We start from the raw sequence: 18,701 nt of genomic DNA, 5'->3' as shown, positions 1-18,701 counted from the left end.
GGTAAACGATTCAAGTACCTACATTATCTTGATAATCATTTTCAAGGCTATATAATAATCCATCATGTTGATATGCTGTAATTTAGTAAACACATCCTCTACAGATCAATGTTTCAGCCTGCCCCAGGTTTTTGTTATCATACACTGCAATAAAAATGGAGACCTTTTGCTTATTCTCTTGCATCATTTATGGTAGGAATTATTATTAGAAGTAGAGTCAATGCTATAATTCATTTCAGTCAGTCGTGTCTGACTCTTTGTGACCCCATGGACTGCGTGCAGCACACCAGGCTTCCCTGTTCATCACCAACTCCCGGAACCTACTCAAACTCGTGTCCATTGTGTTGCTGATGCCATCCAACCATCTCATCCTCTGTCACCTCCTTCTTCTCTTGCCTTCAATCGTTCCCAACATCAGGGTCTTCTGACCTGACTGAATGAATCAGTTCTTCGCACAGTGCTAGATAATTTTCCAAAAGTTATATATGCCACTTATAACATTACCAGCATTTAAATAGCACTGTGCCACAGCAGTACTGAATTTTGTTCCTTAATTTACTAAAGGTAAAATAGTCCTGCCAGGTGGCTTTAATTTCTATTCTCCCAGCTGGTAAATAATCCACCTGCAATGCACGAGACCCCGGTTCAATTTCTGGGTTGGGAAGATCCCCTGGAGAAGGGATAGGCTACCCACTCCAGTATACTTGGACTTCCCTGGTGGCTCAGCTGGTAAAGAATCTGCCTGCAATGTGGAAGAACTAGATTCAATCCTTGGGTTGGGAAGATTCCCTGGAGAAGGGAACAGCTACCCACTCTAGTATGCCGGCCTGGAGAATTCCATGGACTGTATAGTCCGTGGAGTCACGAGTCAGATATGACTGAGCTACTTTCACTTTCCCCTCTCTTTTTTTTTCTTTTGAACTAGCATCAGCATGAACAAGAAGGGTTATACAAAAACAACATCAGTATTACTTGGTTGGGGGAAGAATGGGAGCTAAATGCAGAAGCCTTGGGAATATGGACAAATCACTTAGGTGCACACTGCTTAACCATCTGTAAATGCATGCTCCTCTGCTCTGTTGGGGCTGTATCAGTTAACGAGATAATCAAGCTATGTGCAAGCTAAACTGCACTAAAATGCTACCCTAGATAAATTAATAGCCATAAAGACTTAAGAGGCTGGTCAAAGTACAGTAAACTGGATTTACAGTATAGCAAGGTTGAAAGTGCTCTTCAAACTACTCTCAAACTTTCCTGTTATTCCTCCTGAAAGAAAACAAGCGTTCACGGACAAGGGCATTCCAGAAGGACCTCTTCCACATTACTATGATCCTGGTAAACAGAAAGGCAATGCTCCCAGCATTTGAGATTGTTTTCAAACCTGAATATTCACAACCTTGCCAAAAGGACTGGGTCAGCGTTGTACAACCAGAAAAGACTGTACAAGACAGTGTGTAGGACATAATGACAAGTGTAATGAATTAGCACACAGTTGTTTTTCCAAAGGTCCACTTTTACAAAGATGTGGTGAAGGGGCACTGAAGGGATTCCTTCACTGAACAAGCAGCTTTAAACCTTTCCCCAGCTGGTCCACCTACCCTAACAGGCTGTCTCAATTTTAAACATCCCCTCCCAATATGTATTTTCTCATTTCAGATCCATCCAAAGGTACCAAGTTCTTACAATAACAAAGGTAGCTGGGTTCTCTATTCTCAAAGCGCCTCCAGAATTTTCATAAACTACAAGCAACAATAGAAATGTTTTATTACTAACGTATATTACTTAACCTCTGATTTAAAAGGGGGTATATTGATAACTGGGGCTTCCCAGGTGGCACAGAGGTAAAGAGTCCGCCTTCCAATGCAGGAGACACAAAAGACATGAGTTTTGATCCCTGGGTTGGGAAGCTCCCCTGGAGTAGGAAATAGCAACCTGCTCCAATATTCTTACCTGGAAAATTCCAAGGACAAAGGAGCCTGGTGGGCCACAGTCCGTGGGGTAGCAGAGGGTCAGACACAACTGAGTGCCAGAGCACATGAGCACACATATTAATAACTGTCCTAGTTTTCAGGAGCTAGCCTAAGGGTCAATGAGATACGTGTCCCATGCAAGCAGTAAGGCACCTAAGCATAAGGCGCTGTCATTAAAAGAGTCGCTTATGATTCTCAAAAGTGAAAGAAAAAACGGGAGATAAAGGCCAGAGGGAATCCCGAATGTCCAATATTTGGGGAGTCACAAATAAATATAACCTGATCATGGAAAATTTTAGTTATAAAAAATTTATACTTAAAGCTTTTAAAGATGGGGAAAATGCATACATGTTAAGTGAAAAAAGAGTATGCCCCAACTATATGTTTAAAATATGAAAATGAAGAAAGAAAATATGCCCAAATATCATCAGTGAATCCCTCTGGTTGCTGAGATTAAAGTTAACTGTTTTCCTTGTCTAGCCTATGCAGCACTTTACAAACTCTGAAAGGTATATGTACTTTCGTGATCAGTAAAAAAAAAAAAACAGAAGAAAAACACAGATTAGCAACTGTCTCTTATGATTTATTATACTTTAGACAGTGTCTAACTTGAAACCAATTTACATACTTAACTACTTAAAAGACGATGATGTTCACATATTCTCAAGTAGTTATGCAAATAGCCCTGACACTTTCAGAAGTGCACTACTTGAACAACTATGAGAACAGTTATTGACATGAGAGGACCTCTAAGGACCCTTCTGCCTCCAAGACTGGGATTTCTTTCATCTCAGCTCAAACACCCCAGAGTTAGGCCCGCCTTGCTGCTCCAGCATAGTACCTTGTTTTGTTTTCTTTATATTACTAGTTGTTGTGTGAAATAATCCTGCTCATTTGCCACTTCTACCCCTCACCCCTTACAGAATACAGGCTCTTGGAAAGTCAGACTCCATCTGCTCTGCCCTCCACGTATCACCATCATCTAGCAGACACTGCCTAGTGTGGTTGGTTTTGCCTAAAACATTTGTTAAATCAGTGTGCCCAAGTCACTTGGCACCCAGCCCTCTCCCCCAATGGCATCCCCACCAAGGTCACTAATTTCTCTTGTGTTCCCATACCTACAATTTAAACTATCCCCCAAAGCATTAATTAACATGAAAACCAAAGAAAAGAGGAATTCAAAGCTGTAGAGAATAATCAACTATTCTCTAGGCAAAAAATGGCTGCATCTGCTCCAAGAGTTCAGTCTCACTGAAGCAGAGCTAAGGATCATATGAAGCTTTGGAGTTTTTCAGTCTCCTCTCAATTAATTCTAACCACTCCCACCCCACCTTCCTGTCCAATAGCTCTGTTACAGATGGAGCCTGAGTCTAGGCAAAACGGAGCCCACTCGCCTCAAGCCACTGATCTCAGGAGTGCCGAAGACCAAAACGGCAGCAGAGAACAGAGCCGGCAAGCAAACTCACAACGTGTGTAAGAGCATCAGTCAGACTGGGATGATGCTCATCTCACCAAAGTCCACGGACCTTTTATACTCTTAAAAATTATTCAGGACTTCAATATGTGGGTCATTGAGGGTTATGGTTATTGATAGTTACCATATTAGAAATTAAAACATAACTTTTTAAAACATTTATTTTAAATAAGCTATTTGTTTAAAAATAACAATAATGAGCCCGTTACATATCAACAGTTTTTCATGTGCGTGTGAGAAAAGAACAACAAAAATATGTATTTGGTGAGATGAGAAAATGTTTTTACATTTCTGCAAATGTTTTTAATGCCTGGCTCAATGGAAAACAGCTGGATTCTCACAACTCCCTCTGCATCCAATCTATTGCAATACATTGTTCAGGTTGAAGTTTATGAAGAAAATCTATTTCATACAGTTGTGCAGTTGGAAGCAGAAAGAATATTTTAGTGGTTTTTCCAGATAATTATGGATAATCTTTGATAGTACATCAAAAACTTGACAAGTATAGTTTCTTAAAAGTTCACTGCAAATGGTATGGCCACTTTGGAAAACAGCCTGGCAGTTCCTCACAAAGTTAAACAAGTGACCCATCAATTCCACTCCTAGGACCATACCCAAGAGAACTGAAAACCCATTTCCAAACAAAACCTTGAGTGTTCATGGCAAATAGTCAAAAACTAGAAACAAGTCAGTATTCCTGCCCTGAGGATTCCATGGACAGAGGATCCTGGCGTGCTACAATTCATGGGGTCGCAAAGAGTTGCAACTAAGCAACTAACACTTGCACTACTTTCACTTTTTTCAGACACAAGGCAAGTCTCCATCAGACAAAATGTGGTAGATGTCTACAACAGAGTATTATTCAGATATAAACTACTCATACATGCTACAAGATGGATGAGCCTTGAAAACACAGGCTTTTAATTGAAGAAGCCAGACACAGAAGACACACAGTACGATTCCATTTATATGAAATGTTCAGAATAAGTGAATCCATGGAGACAGAAAGTTGACTAGTGGTTGCCAAGGGCTTAATGGGCAGAAATAGAGAGATCATGGCTAACATGTTTTTTAGGCCATGGGGTAATTAGATCCAAAAAAATCTACAAAACAAAAACAGTTGTAAACAGTTTTAGGGACTCACAATCATCTCCCCCCGACACATACACACCCCTATGATTGTGGCCATAGATCAAAAGTTAAAAAAAAAAAAACCAAAAAACTATGTACACCAGAGTAAAAGGTAGTTGTAGTGAGAATTCCCTGGTAGTCCAGAGGTTAGGACTTCGCATTTTCACCCAAGGGCCTGGGTTCAATCCCTGGTCAGGGAACTAAGATCCCACAAGCCTCATGGCATGCCCATCCATACCCACCCCTCAGAAAAGGAGACTGTAGGGAAAGTAACACAGTAGACAGCATCTGAGTCAATACAGGAAAATCAGTAGGAGTGTGCTAAACTGGGAAGAAAGAAAGCCACCCAATTATAAAGATTTGATTGTTCAACCAATATCTGAATAACCACGATAGTGTCTGGCAGTATTTTAGAGACTAGGATTCTATGAACAACACAAAGTCCCTGTTCTCCAAAAAATGATGTTCCAGAAGGGAAAGTGAGGGGAGACAGATAAATAAATGATCCAGAAATCCTCAGTAAGTGATTTCTACCACAAAAAAAATAAAGTACGACTATGAACAAGAAACTGAAGTCACTGAGACTGTGTCACCTGGTGTGGCCTGGGGCAGTAACAGTAAGCCTCACCTGAATTAACAAGACTCACCATGCAGAGATCCTGGAACTGAGCCTGGAGTTTTACCTAAATGCAATGGGGACCCAAAGAAGAATTATATCTTTTTTTCTATTCAGATGATCACCCTCTCCTGCTGGTAGAGAAAAGACTATAGGACAAGAAAGAAAGCAGAGACCTGTGGGTGGGCCCCTGCAGAGGTCCAGGCAGGCTGCCCTAGGGTGGCTGCGGTGACAATTGGGAGAGAAGAACAGATTCGGGATCTGCTGTGGAGGCAGAGGAAATGTTTTGCAGGCGAGGAGTGAGATAAAGTAAAGCAGAAAGCATGTATGGCCGGACTACCTGAGGAACAGTAACTAGTGAGCCTGGGAAGACTGGAGAGGAAGTGCAGGTGCTGGAGAATCAGGAGTTTGGTTTTGGACAAGTAAGAGGAGCTGACAATACATTCAAAAGGGACTCAAGCAGGCAACTGGGCAGAAGAACCTGGGGGTTTCTGAATCAGCCGAGGCTGGAGTTAGAAATTAGGATAGCCAACAGCATACAGTTGGTATTGAAACCAACGGTGCTAGAGGTGAGCAACAGCAAGTGGGAGGGAGGCAGGGGGCTGAGTCCCTGCTCACCATGGTACCCGTGGGACAGACAGGGGATGGCATGTGACCATGAGAAGGTGTCTGTGAAGTTGTGAAAACACATGTCCAAGAAGCACTGAGTTCACAGGAATGTCACCCACACATCCTAGTCACCAGAGGAAGCTTATAACACAGGTGAAAGGTGGGATACAGTTCTCTAACTTCCCTTTTTACAGCTTCCCCACCAACCTGTTAAAACTAGGGTGACCATCTCCTTTACTGTTTTTTTTTTTTTTAACTTAGAAAATAACTGCTTTACAATACTGTGCTAATTTCTGCCGTACAACGTCAATCAGCCGTAAGTATACATATATTCCCTCCCTTGATTAGTAATTTTCTATTCACTGATACATTCTATTTAGGAACTTGACTCTTGAAAATGAAAAGAGGAGATTTGTTTTAACTCCCATCAGAGCAACAGCATAAAGCAGGGTTGTCCCGGTTACCCTCTGAAGTAGGCTCATTCGTTGTAAAAACCCAAACGCTCCTACCGAATTTCTAAACACCCTGCCCGTGCTCTGGGTAACATTTCCCACCAAAGCTCTCTGCCTGTTCTCTCAGAAATTCGCACAGAGAAGAAAAACTCAGGGGGTGGGGAGGTGAAAACAAAATTCCACCCAACCCGGTTTTGTACAGGAAGAGAACCGCGGGGATCCTGAAGTGTCTCCCTGGCGATCACTGAGCCCCGAAATTAAATAAAAACCAGGCACACCGGCGCTGGCCTCGCAGCTTGGCTACTTATCGCCCAGGAATCTCCACTTTTTCCAGTCTCCATGTTCCCCCACTACAATACGGGGACAGCACACCCCCGCATCCCCACCCCGAACCGCCGTGAGGATGAAAGGAGAAGTGTCAGCCCCGCTCAGCCCTGGGACCGGCAGGTGGGAAGCGCTGAGCCTGGCAGGTAGGAAGCCCTGAGGGTGAAAAGAAGAGCGTTAAAGGCCCATCACAGCGGGCTCGAGTCCCAGCTCTGTCCCAGCCAAAGGGGCAGGTCCCTTCTCCCGTCTCAGCCCCGGCGCGCCGGACCCTCGGGCAGCGCGGCTGCAGAGGCAGGTTCCCTCACCCGGGCAGCCCGGGGCAGCACTGACCTGCTTGAAGGTGCTGGTGAGGAAGTAGACCAGCGAGAGCCCGAAGACCAGGGCGAGCACCCACCTCTTCCGCAGGAGCCGGCGCCACACCATAGCCGCCAGGTTCACCATCCCGGCGCGGAGCGGGGCAGGACCGGGGCCCCGGCGGCATGGCCCCTACACGGCCGGCAGCCCCATGGCTCGCGGCGGGCGCCGGCCCCGCGGCCCTCAGCCCAGCCAGCTCCCGTCAGCCACCTCTCACCTCCCACGTGACCCCGCCCCACGCACCGCCTCTGCACCTCTTGCGTCACCCTCCGGGCCTCATTCAGCCTCCTCCTCATTGGTCCCTAGACAGCGGCGGCCTCTTATTGGCTAAATCTCGGGAAGGGGGTGGGCAATCGTGTGCGTGCGGCCGATGTAGCTATGCCCGGGTCTTAGCGCCGGACCTAGCGACCTGAGAGAAAAACCTGAGGAGAGGCCGGAAGCACTCGGAAGTCAGGTGCTCTCCCGGCCGCGAGAGTGATTGGCTTGGAAGGACGTGAATGATGCCGCTGTGATTGCTGAATCGTTTGTGCAGGTAAAAAGAAAACGTTATTTTTCCCCCTCCAGTATGGTCAGAGTAATCAGCCCTTGAAATCCTGGGGCGTTTCGCGCTAAACGTTGCTTGCAGGAATGAAAAACGCCCACGGCATTGTATTCGAAGCGCACCTGCCTGCTTCCAATGCAAGTGCTGCAGGAGATGCGCTGTTGCGTGCATTTCTGTGCAGTCATGTAACGGCCCGGGGGTGCAACTTAAAATCTCCCATACACTGTAAACTCTTGGTAAAATCCTTCTTAGGAATGGAGTGCGATGTATTAAGCAGAGGGTAAAAAAGGCATTTCAATCAGTCATTTCAGAAGCATCCCACATGCAAACGTTTTATTCCAGAATTCAGTATGGGAATAGTTATGTACGGCCTGCTGCCAACACAGAAGCTGAAGCCCCTTCGAAAGCAAGCATCTGAAAGTGGAATCTTGGGTATTTGATTTAGGAGACTGGCAAATTTGTGAATGGAAACTTGGGGTTTTTTTTTTTTAAACAATAATTTGACTGCGCCGGGTCTTAGTTTCGGCATGCAGGATCTTCTAACTTCTTTGTGGCTTGCGAGCTCTTAGTTGCAGCAGTATATGGGATCTAGTTCCCTGACCAAGGATGGAACCTGGGCCCCCTGCATTGGGAGGACAGAGTCTTAGCCACTGGACCACGAGGAAAGTCCCGAAACTTGGGATTCTGTATTTTATTTTCCCCAAGGATTTGTAGGTGATGAGGAATCATTGTGGGGGGAGGGGGCATTAAGGCAAGATTGCAGGTTCTTGAAATAGATTTATGGGATAAGTTCAGTTCAGTCGCTCAGTCGTGTCCAACTCTTTGTGACCCCATGGACTGCAGCATGCCAGGCTTCCCTGTCCATCACCAACTCCTGGAGCTTGCTCAAACTCATGCCTATTGAGTCAGTGATGCCATCCAGCCATCTCTTCCTCTGTCATCCCCTTCTCCTGCCTTCAATCTTTCCAAGCATCACAGTCTTTTCCAATCAGTCAGTTCTTCGTATCGAGTGGCCAAAGTATTGGCACTTCAGCTTCAGCATCAGTCTTTCCAATGAATGTTCAGGACTAATTTCCTTTAGGATGGACTGGTTTGATCTCCTTGCAGTCCAAGGGACTCTCAAGAGTCTTCTCCAACACCACAGTTTAAAAGTATCAATTCTAAAGCTCTCAACTTTCTTTATGGTCCAACTCTCACATCCATACATGACTAATGGAAAAACCATAGCCTTGACTAGACGGATCTTTGTCAGCAAAGTCATGTCTCTGCATTTTAATATGCTGTCTAGGTTTGTCATAGCTTTTCTTCCAAGGAGCAAGCATCTTTGAATTTCATGGCTGCAGTCACCATCTGCAGTGATTTTGGAGCCCCAGAAAATAAAGTCTCTCACTGTTTTCATTGTTTCTGCATCTGTTTGCCATGAAGTGATGGGACCGGATGCCATGATCTTAGTTTTCTGAATGTTGAGTTTTAAGCCAGCTTTTTCACTCTCCTTTTTCATTTTCATCAAGAGGCTCTTTAGTTCCTCTTTCTACCTTAAGGGTGGTGTCATATGCATATCTGAGGTTATTGACATTTCTCCCGGCAATCTTGATTCCAGCTTGTCCTTCATCTAGCCTGGCATTTCACATGATGTACTCTGCATATAAGTTAAATAAGCAGAGTGACAGTATGCAGTCTTGACATATTCTTCCCAATTTGGAGCCAGTCTGTTGTTCCATGTCCAGTTCTAACTGTTGCTTCTTGACCAGTATACACATTTCTCAGGAGGCAGCTAAGGTGTTCTGGTATTCCCATCTCTTTAAGAATTTTCCAGTTTGTTGTGATCCACATAGTCAAAGGCTTTAGCATAGTCAATGAAGCAGAAGTAGATGTTTTTCTGGAATTCTCTTGCTTTTTCTATGATCCAACAGTTGGCAATTTGATCTCTGGTTCCTCTGCCTTTTCTAAATGCAGCTTGAACATCTGGAAGTTCTCGGTTCACATACTGCTGAAGCCTAGCTTGGAGAATTTTGAGCATTGCTTTGCTAGCGTGTGAGATGAGTGTAATTATGGGATAAACTTTCCTTCATATATGGAGATGGTGCTACTGACCAGTTTTGTTTTGGTTTGTGTTTTTGGGTGATTTTCCAAAAAGAAAGAAGGCTTCTCTGGTGAATTGTTTCTAATCAGCAGCCCTGGTAACACGAGTACTGTCCCCTGAAGAAGGCTGGTCAGGATCAAGAAATCACTCAACAGCCAATTATGGTGCCCTGAACTAAGCCAGATATCATCTTTTGTTCTGGGACAAGAAAATATTTAAGGAAGCTAAACCTATTCATGTAAAGTCTCTGGCTTTTATTTCTTCTCTAGGGTGAGAGGTCAGGGAAGAAGCAGGGGATATATAGAAAGAGGTAAAGTGAGAGACCCATTGATGTTTTACTTGTTGAGTGCAGCTCTGTGCCAGGCAGTGTTCTACATGTGGAGGTGGAAGGGCAAACTAGGTAGACAGATCCTTACTTTTGTGGCATTTACATTCTAATGGGGGACAGAGCATAAATAAATAAGCAAGCATGTAAATAACTGATCAATGCTATGAAGATAGTTGAACAGGGAAATATATGTTGGGTCAGGAGGGTGAGAAGAGAAGACCTCTAGGAGGAGGTGACATTTGACCTGAGGGAGCTAGCCAGAAGGAAAAGCATTCTGGGGAGAGGGAACAGCAAGCACAAAGGCCCTGAGACAGGAACAAGCTGGCATCTTTGAAAAACGAAAAGACCAGTATGATTGAAGCGGCTTGGTTAAAGGGAGAGTGGAGGCAGGTGAGGTTGGGGACAGGTGAGGCCTGCAGGCCAGGAACAGAACTTCGATTTTATTCTGGTTACAGTGGGTCACCTTTGGAGGCCCTAAAACATGTCTGTATTTCCCAATCAGGACTCAGAGTTTTGACAATAGGGCAAAATATGTTCAGATCATAACTGTCCTCAGGAATACTAATGAGGGATCAATGGGAGGCTAGCAAGGGATAAGGAGGCAACAGAACCATCTGCTTATAGTTCCCCATGAAGCCCTAAGACTTCTTAGGTTCAAGGCATCCCATGGACTAGTCACTTAAGTGTTCTGTGCCATCCAGGATTTGGAATCTCTGGTAAGCTCCTGTGACCCGTGTGTCCCTTTGGAGAGAAGGAAGAGGGAGAGATCTGCTTTCTCTGGAATCCAGTGGTCACATCCCCACCTGGAACCCTGAATGCCCACCTGAGGTGTCGTCAACATGGAGTTCTGAAGTCCATGTGGTTCCTCACAGTGAACCAGGTGACGTGTCTGCATGGGAATTCACATCTTCATTACCAAATGTGAGAGCTGGAAGGAAGCTCTGGGTTCAGACACTCCACCCCTCTCCCTTTGAACCTATGGGGACTCTGAGGCCACCAAGAGGTTACTGACTTGTCCAGGGTCACACAGCAAATTAAGGGTGGCACCAGTCCAGGATCTGTGTCTCCCAAATGTCTGTCTGCTGCACCTCCTCCAGCACCTCTTTGCTTTATAGTTCACTTCTTTCTCCTCTCATGTGAAGACTTCCTCCACCTTCAAGTCTCATCCTCCTCATCCACGAATGACACTTTCCTCATGGGACAGAATGTTGATTTGAGGGTTGAATGACATAGCAGACTGAAAAACCCAGTTTGCAAAATGTCAGAAAGCTCTAGGGATATAAGATATGAGTAGTACTTATTTATAGTTACCATGGCAATCTAGGTGCTGGGAATGTTGGGAGACTCTGGTTCATGCCTGTGTTGACTTTTAGGTCTTAAGGAAAATGCAGAGACGCCACAGCAGCAACACAGAAAACGTTCCACCTGAAAGGTAGGCATCACTCTCATTCCATCCGAGGCTCTGAGCTTCAGGTGGTCGGGACAACCCAAAACTGGATTGAATATTACCTGCTCCTCAGGGCTGCTTGTCAGAAGGGTGGAGGAGACCTGATCGGAAATTGCTTTGCACAAAGATGACCTTGTATCTTCAACACACAACAGCTTGCTGTTGCTCTTACGGTAATTCTCAAAGCCTGTGCAGCCAGTGGTCCACTTGACTGTGGCAATGATTGCACCCAGGGGATTTTAATTTATAGAGGTGTCTGGGTGGGAACATGGAGAGGCTGATGACCTTGAAAGAAGATTTTTATTACTTGCACTTCCCAAGAGAAAAGGGCAGTCCATCCTATGCAGGGCCACTTGGGGAAGCACCAGGGTCAGCCAGGAGACAGAAAGGAGCAAAGGGAAAGCACAGGTCACAGCTTTTATTGTGTTTTCCACACAAAGTAAAGCAAGGCAGAGGAAACAGCTTAGCGTGGACTAGTTTGAATAATGTTGGTGGCCTCTAGGCTATAGGAGTGGTCTCTAGCTGTCTGGTACCTGGCCCTGGGTGATTTGAGGCAGAGGAAATATTGGCTGAGAATGTGAATTAGATAAAGGAGATGGTTGGGGATATAGGCTCTGGGTCACAGGGAAGCTGTAAACAAGTTTGGCCATTAGTTTGACCCTAGAATGTGTGTGTGAAAGTATTAGTCGTGTCTGACTCTTTGCGACCCCAGTGACTGTAGCCTGCCAGGCTTCTCTATGCTTAGAGTTCTCCAGGCAAGAATATTGGAGTGGGTTGCCATTTCCTTCTCCAGGGTTATCTTCCTAACCCAGGTCTCCTGCATTGTATGCAGATTCTTTACTGTCTGAGCCACCAGGGAAGCCCCATAATGAGTAGATGCCAAATAGACAAATCCAGAACCTAAGAAAACAACAGTTAAAACACTAATGAACTAGGATTTCTATCTACTTAAGCCAAAAAGAGTACAGACCATGAGGCCCTGTTCTCAGGTTGTAACAGCCTCCCGGCCCCAGCCCTCTCACCATGCTGAAACATACACCCAAGGAGCTGGCAGCCAAGCTTTTCCTATTTCAAGTCCCCTGTGACTCTGAGGTTCGCAGCAAAATCACAAAGTACTCATCAGTGCCAGTGTTGAGTTTTGCATGAAGCCTCCCTGTTCTCTGGGGGAAAAGTACTTTAGTCAGATAACCCTTCGACAAAATCCCACATCAGTCACTTCCCACTTCGGTGCCTTTGGCAAGCACGTTCACCTCTAGGCTTTAGTTCCCCCATCCATAAATGGCAGATAACAGAACTCAGGGTTGCTTGTGAATGAGTGAAAATACATAAACACAGCACCTGGGCTATTTGATAAGCTGCGCCGTTGGAGCTTTTTCCAGCCTCCAAAGACAGAACTGCTCTCTGCTTTTAAATGAATGGTGAGGTCTTTGGGGGCAGAGATGACACTGGAAAAATAATGGCCACTGTGACTCGTGTACTTTCTTATGTCACCCTTATATTAGCCTGTGGAAGTCAGGACTGTTTTTATCACCATTTTATAAATGAGGAAACTGGGGCTCAGAGAAGGTAAGTAAGATACCTGAAGTCACACAGACAAGAAGTGGCAGGGCTGAGATTCAGGCCCCAGTCAATCTGACCTCTGCGAAGTATGTGCTTTGAGACTCCACATTTCAGCTGTCTCCTGTTTTGGTGGGTTCACTGTCCTTCCAGGTTGCTTCACATTCTAGCCTTTAAGTGGTTAAGTTGGCAGCTCAGCCTCTGCTCCCCCCAAGGATTATTCTTTCCCATTTAGGCTGAAATCTCAACTGCATTCTGGGGAAAGGCCCAGGGAAGGGAGGCCAGCTATAAAAAGGCCCTTGGTGGGTTGAGCCTTCCCTGGTTGTACTAGAGGTCCCCTGAGCCCAGTGAGCTCAGAGTGCTGGTGAGCTTAAGGCAGGCAGGAGGTTTTCCAGGGCCCCTGAGATAGTGGGGGAGAGGGTGGCCTCTGTGGGCACCTGCCAGGACTCTTGCTTTCTCAGTTCAGCTTCTTAAAGTGCAGAAAAAGCTGAAGGCCCCTTGAGGATCATAGCCATGGTGTTAGTTATTGTTATTATTATCTTTATCATCATCCCAAGCTCAAGAAACTAGGCCCACACATTTCCTGGGCTTTTGGAGCCAGCAGGGATGGGCCATGGGAGGAGGGGGAATAGGTAGCCATCTTCAAGTTCCCTCCCTTGCCCGGGCATAAAGTTGGTGGTTTATAATAACTTACCCCCAGGTCAAGTTTGTAAGGCTGGTGAAGCCAGCCCCAAGACTTCTGCAGATCAGTATCTCCCCTGCCGGGTTTCACAGATATTCTTCAAGATGTGAGTAGGTTTTCTGTGGAGGAAAATAATCCTGTGGTCAAATAAGTTTGGGAAACACTAGGTTTAAACAAAGTTAATTTTTTCAATTGCAGGCCTTCTCAGAGCCTTTCAGAGCCTTTAGTGCACTTATTCATTCATTCTTTCAAATAATACTTATTGAGCACGTTCTGTGTACCAGGTGCATTGTGCTGGGTCATGGCAATCCAATGGAGGCAGACAGTCATGGTCTTTAACCTTATGGGGTACCCAGTCTGAAGTGCCATTCTCAGTCCTGAGTACGTGTTAGAGTCACCTGGGGGCTCTGAGGGACTAGAGGTGCTGCGACCCAACCCCAGAGATTTTTTTCAAGTTAGAATTAATATTATAACTTTAATGAATTTGTATACTTCTAAGTGTTTCTTTTTCATTGATTGGGCTTTATCTAGCTGTTTCATCTTCTAATGTCCTAGGCACCTGCTTTGGTCTATGCCGCTGGCTGGGCGCTGAGAATAAAGAAGTGAATCAGATTCAGTGTGTGGCCTCAAGGAGCTTACAGTCTAGTAGGAGAACAGGCCATGTAAACCTATCAGTGTACTATGTTGTAGCTTGTGGTATACTGTCCAACCCCAAAGATTTTTCATTCAGTTGGTCAACACTAGGTCCAAGGCCTGTATTTTTCAAAAACTCCCCTGAATGATTATAATGTACACGCAGGGCTGAGAGTCACAGGTAAGGAGTAAAATAATTATGATCAGTCCCATTTTGTGCCTGGATGATAGGAGGTTAGAGTACAATGAGGACAGAGAGCAGAGACTGTCATTGTCTGGGAGGTGGGCAAAGGTCCCCCGAGCAAGAGAGATTTTTGGCTGAAATCTGATGGATCAGTGTAGGTTACCTGGTGGGGCCAGCCAGTGAAGGGGCTGGGCTTGGCAAAGGCCCTCCAGTAGGAAGCGCTTGGGTAGTGAGAAAGGGGCACATGGTGAGATTGGAGTTCAGGGCCAGAGATGATCCAGGCTGTCTGGCAAGTTCATCTCTCTGAGACTGAGTCTATGTGCTGTGCTGTGCTAACAGACTCAGTTTCTTTATCTATAAAATGGGAATGATATTAGTCCCTAACTATGGGATTTATCTGAGACTGCAGGAAGGCATTTAGAATGGGAAGCCCTTTTAGTGGGACAGTGAAATAATTGAATATATGTTGGGTTTTTTTTTTTTTATTCACCCTGTTCTCTGAGTGGGGATAATTTGTATAAGGTCAAGTGTGAAGGCAGTGTAAAACCTTCCCTGGAGCCTCCCTCAGGGGCCATTTTGTGCCTGGATGATAGCTGCCGTGCATTTATTAAGCACCTACTGTATGCCCTGGGTTGCAGTGTCCAGAGGATGAGTGGAACTCAGCTCTCACTTGGAGTAAACTCGGGGTGTTTTAGGTATACTGAAGGGGTTCTGGCGTGAGAGGAGGAGGAGAGGGTGGCTCTTTGCCCCTCCCACTGACACAGCACATTAAACTAATCAGTTCCACCTGTTCTGTGGACTGATTCCATTTGAAAAGGACAAGTCCAAGAGAAGACATGACATCAGGGCTCTGGGGCCTGGTGTTTATGGGAAAGGGCACCCAGTTCAAGGCTCTCCATTCTTGGAAGAGTAACTCTAGGCTCTCTGCTCATCTGGCAGTGGCTCTGAAAGAGCATCAGCATGCTTTATCTGATTTCAATACAAGAGGCTGTGCTTGGAACTAGAAATGGCAGTTGGCCCTGGAGGTTTTGCATAGGGATAGAGATGCCTGGAGAATCCCAGGGACGGGAGAGCCTGGTGGGCTGCCGTCTATGGGGTCACACAGAGTCGGACACGACTGAAGTGACTTGGCATAGCATAGCATAGAGATAAGAGTTCCCATTTACTTAGTGTCAGATATATTGAAAGAGGTATTCTAAATTTGATCCCCAGGAATTCTATGCATGAATGGTGTTTATACCCATTTTTCAGGTGAGAAAACTGAGTGTAGGCTTGTTAAGAGCCCTAGAAAGGGTGGAGCTAGGGTTCACATGTGGGCTTCTCCAATTAAGTCTTCTTCCCATCACTCTCTGCTGCCCTCCAAATATCAGCTGTAACCAAGGTGGATCCTCTTGGGAACTGGGAATTATTGAACTTGGAGATGACAGAGCCAGGGGAACCTGAGTTCCTGAGGTTATTCTCAAATCGTAGGTCCCTGTGCTCCCTTTTCAGTGAAGTAAAGTGGTTAAGAAAGCAGACTCCAGAGGTAGCCTTCTGGGTTTGAATCTCCCTGTACCACCCCTTACCAGCTGTGTGACTTTAGACAAGTTACTCTTTTCTGTGCCTCAGTTTCTTGATCTGTAAGATGGGGGAATTATTAGTAAGTAACTCACAGGGTTGATAGGAAGACTTAATGAGTTAAGTTAATGAAAAGCACTTGGAAAAAGTATCTGGCACATAGGAAATTTTCAATAAAGATTATAACCCTATTGCTATTATTACTTGTATTAATTTGCGAGGGCTGGCCATGACAAGGTGTTGTAGACTAGGTGGCTTAAACGACAGAAATTTATTTTCTCACAGTTCTGGATGCTGGAAGTCCAAGGTCAGGGTGTCAGTAGAGTTGGTTTCTTCTGAGGGCCTCTCTTGGTGGCTTGCAGATGGCCACCTCCTCCCTGTGTCGTCATATCATCCACCCTCTCTTGTGTCTGTGTCCAGATTTCCTCTTGTAAGGACAAAAGTCATATTGGATTAAAGTGTCAGTCGCTCAGTCGTGTCTGACTCTTTGTGACCCCATGGACTGTAGACCGCCAGGCTCCTCTGTCTATGGATTTCCCAGGCAAGAATACTGGAGTGGGTTGCCATGCCCTTCTTCAGGGGATCTTCCCCACCCAGGGATCAAACCCCAGTCTCCTGCATTGCAGGCAGATTCTTTCCCATCTGAGCCACCAGGGAACCTGGACAAGGGCTGGCACTAATAATCTCCTTTTAACTTAGTCACCTCTGCAAAAACCCTTCTTCAAAAACAGTCGCATGCTGAGGTACGGGGGGTTAGGGTGTCGATGTATGATTTTCCCAGGGGAGGGGGCACAGTTCAGCCCATGACATTATGGATACTGTCATTTGCCCCCCATCCTCCACTGCCTGACTTGGTGGGACTTCCTCCTCCTTTCTGGTCCAGAAATCGCAGCCAAGCGCTTAGCTCCGAGGCGAGTGTGGACGAAGGCGGCGTCTTTGAGAGTCTGAAGGCGGAAGCGGCCTCCCCACCAGCGCTCTTCTCGGGCTTATCCGGCCTCCCGGCGGGCAGCCTCCCCACCACCCCATTCCCGTCCAGCCTGGTCCTGGGGGCCGCAGCCGGCGGCGGGGACGTGTTCCTCCAGATGCCGGCGTCCAGGGAGGAAGGCGGGGGCCGCGGCGAGGGGGGCGCCTACCACCACCATCGGCAGCCCCACCACCACTTCCACCACGGCAGCCACCGCGGGGGCTCCCTGCTGCAGCACGTGGGCGGGGACCACCGCTCACACTCAGACGAGGCAGGCGATGAGCAGCCCGGGACACCCGCCCCAGCCTTGTCCGAGCTGAAGGCTGTGATCTGCTGGCTCCAGAAAGGGCTGCCCTTCATCCTCATCCTCCTGGCCAAATTATGCTTCCAGCATAAGCTCGGTGAGTGTGGGGGGGGTGCGGGGTCAACGCCTGCCACTTCACCCAAGGGGTTGGGGGGTCTCCATCCCAAGTGCCAAGGGCAGGCAGTAGAGGTCCTCTTGGTGCAAAGTGCTTCAAAGGCCAGGATTCCGCTTCAGACCTGGGTTCAAATCCTGGTCGATTAGCTATGTGACTTGGGGCAAGGCACTCCCCTTCTCTGAGCCTCAGTTTCCTCATCTGTCCAGCAAGGGTTGTGATAGAAACTTCCTCAGCTGGTTGGGTGACTTGAAGGCATGGAGGAGTTCAGAATGCTCTGGTCTGAACCTGAATTCTTCCTCTTCCTAGCTGTGTGATGCTGGGGACATTATTTAACCTCTCTGTGCTTTAGTCCCATCATCCATAAAATGGGGATTAAAATAGTATTTGTACTATTCAGGGGTCCCCAACCTCCAGGCCGTGGAGCAGTACCTCCTGTCCGCTCAGCGGCGGCATTAGATTAGAAGCAAAGTGCATAATAAATGCAATGTGCTTGAATCACCCTGAAACCATCCCCCCCATCCCTGACCTGTGGAAAAATTGTCTTCCAGAAGTCAGTCCCTGGTGCCAGAAAGGCTGGGGACAGCTGTACTAGTTCATATGTAATTATATAGATATCATAGATACACATTTACTATAACGGTATGTTACAGATGCCATTAAATGTACAGCTTCTGGCTTCATAAGATTGAGTAAGGTTAAATGAATAAACACGTGTTAAGCCTTTAGGTCAGTGCCTGGCAGAGAATAAGTGCTGTGCAAGTGTGGATGATTGTCTTTATCATATTCATTGTTAGTACCTGTAGAATATTTAACGTGGAATCCTGCACTTAGCAAGTGCTCAATAAATACGACCTATTACTAGGAAGTAAAATAATGATTCGTGAAGTACTTAACATAGTACCTGACACATACTTAACATTCAATAAACGTGGTGTCTGGTCCACTGTTATTTATTTCTGTTACTGGTATTAGATCATGGTGTTGCTGTGTCCTGGAGAGTTTTAGGCTATTGTTTTTATCTTATGGTAGAAATTACAGTACAAATTATGTCATAGCCTGGTACATCCCACAGGAAATATCTAGAAGAGGTTAGGCCGTCATTTGTGTCTTATTGGCCCCCTTCTGGTATGTTCCAGCTGACCCAGGTCACTTCTTCCTTTTTGGGATGCTACCGTATCAGTCCCTTCTTTTTTTTTTTCTTTTTGACCAATTAAAAAATGGTGGGGTTTTTTTGGTTTTTATAATCTGTATACGCACTGGGTTCTGGGCCCTTCAGCACCTCCTTCCAAGTCTAGCGCCAGCTGGACTAGGGCTCCTGTGGCAGTGGTGCCGGTCCCCTTCTTAGGTGTCTGAACTCTTTCCCCAGGTGCTGTGGA

The 18,701-nt window shown here is 46.1% G+C and overlaps 2 protein-coding genes across 7 annotated transcripts in view; one reads left to right on the top strand and one right to left on the bottom strand.

Moving 5' to 3' along the window:
* Positions 1-7,168, bottom strand: part of SPRING1 (SREBF pathway regulator in golgi 1) — a 118,468-nt gene extending 111,300 nt beyond the window's left edge. Inside the window, exon 1 of one of the 4 annotated variants that reach the window (XM_061384903.1) lies at positions 6,907-7,168. In XM_061384903.1, the coding sequence (XP_061240887.1) occupies positions 6,907-7,017 (111 nt within the window). In that variant the 5' untranslated portion in view covers positions 7,018-7,168. The remainder of the gene's footprint in view (positions 1-6,906) is intronic. The other 3 variants (XM_061384905.1, XM_061384904.1, XM_061384906.1) reach the window with 3 other exon arrangements.
* A 97-nt stretch (positions 7,169-7,265) lies between these two features.
* RNFT2 (ring finger protein, transmembrane 2) overlaps positions 7,266-18,701 on the top strand; it is a 62,496-nt gene continuing 51,060 nt past the window's right edge. The window contains exons 1-4 of one of the 3 annotated variants that reach the window (XM_061384899.1): positions 7,266-7,462; positions 10,584-10,762; positions 11,256-11,314; positions 16,826-17,307. In XM_061384899.1, the coding sequence (XP_061240883.1) occupies positions 10,739-10,762; positions 11,256-11,314; positions 16,826-17,307 (565 nt within the window). In that variant the 5' untranslated portion in view covers positions 7,266-7,462; positions 10,584-10,738. Of the gene's footprint in view, positions 7,463-10,583; positions 10,804-11,255; positions 11,315-16,825; positions 17,308-18,701 lie in introns of all 3 variants that reach the window. The other 2 variants (XM_061384901.1, XM_061384902.1) reach the window with 2 other exon arrangements.

The sequence above is a fragment of the Bos javanicus genome, chromosome 17, assembly GCF_032452875.1.
Source record: "Bos javanicus breed banteng chromosome 17, ARS-OSU_banteng_1.0, whole genome shotgun sequence".
Taxonomy (NCBI): domain Eukaryota; kingdom Metazoa; phylum Chordata; class Mammalia; order Artiodactyla; family Bovidae; genus Bos; species Bos javanicus.
This window is presented reverse-complemented; position numbering and strand designations above follow the sequence as displayed.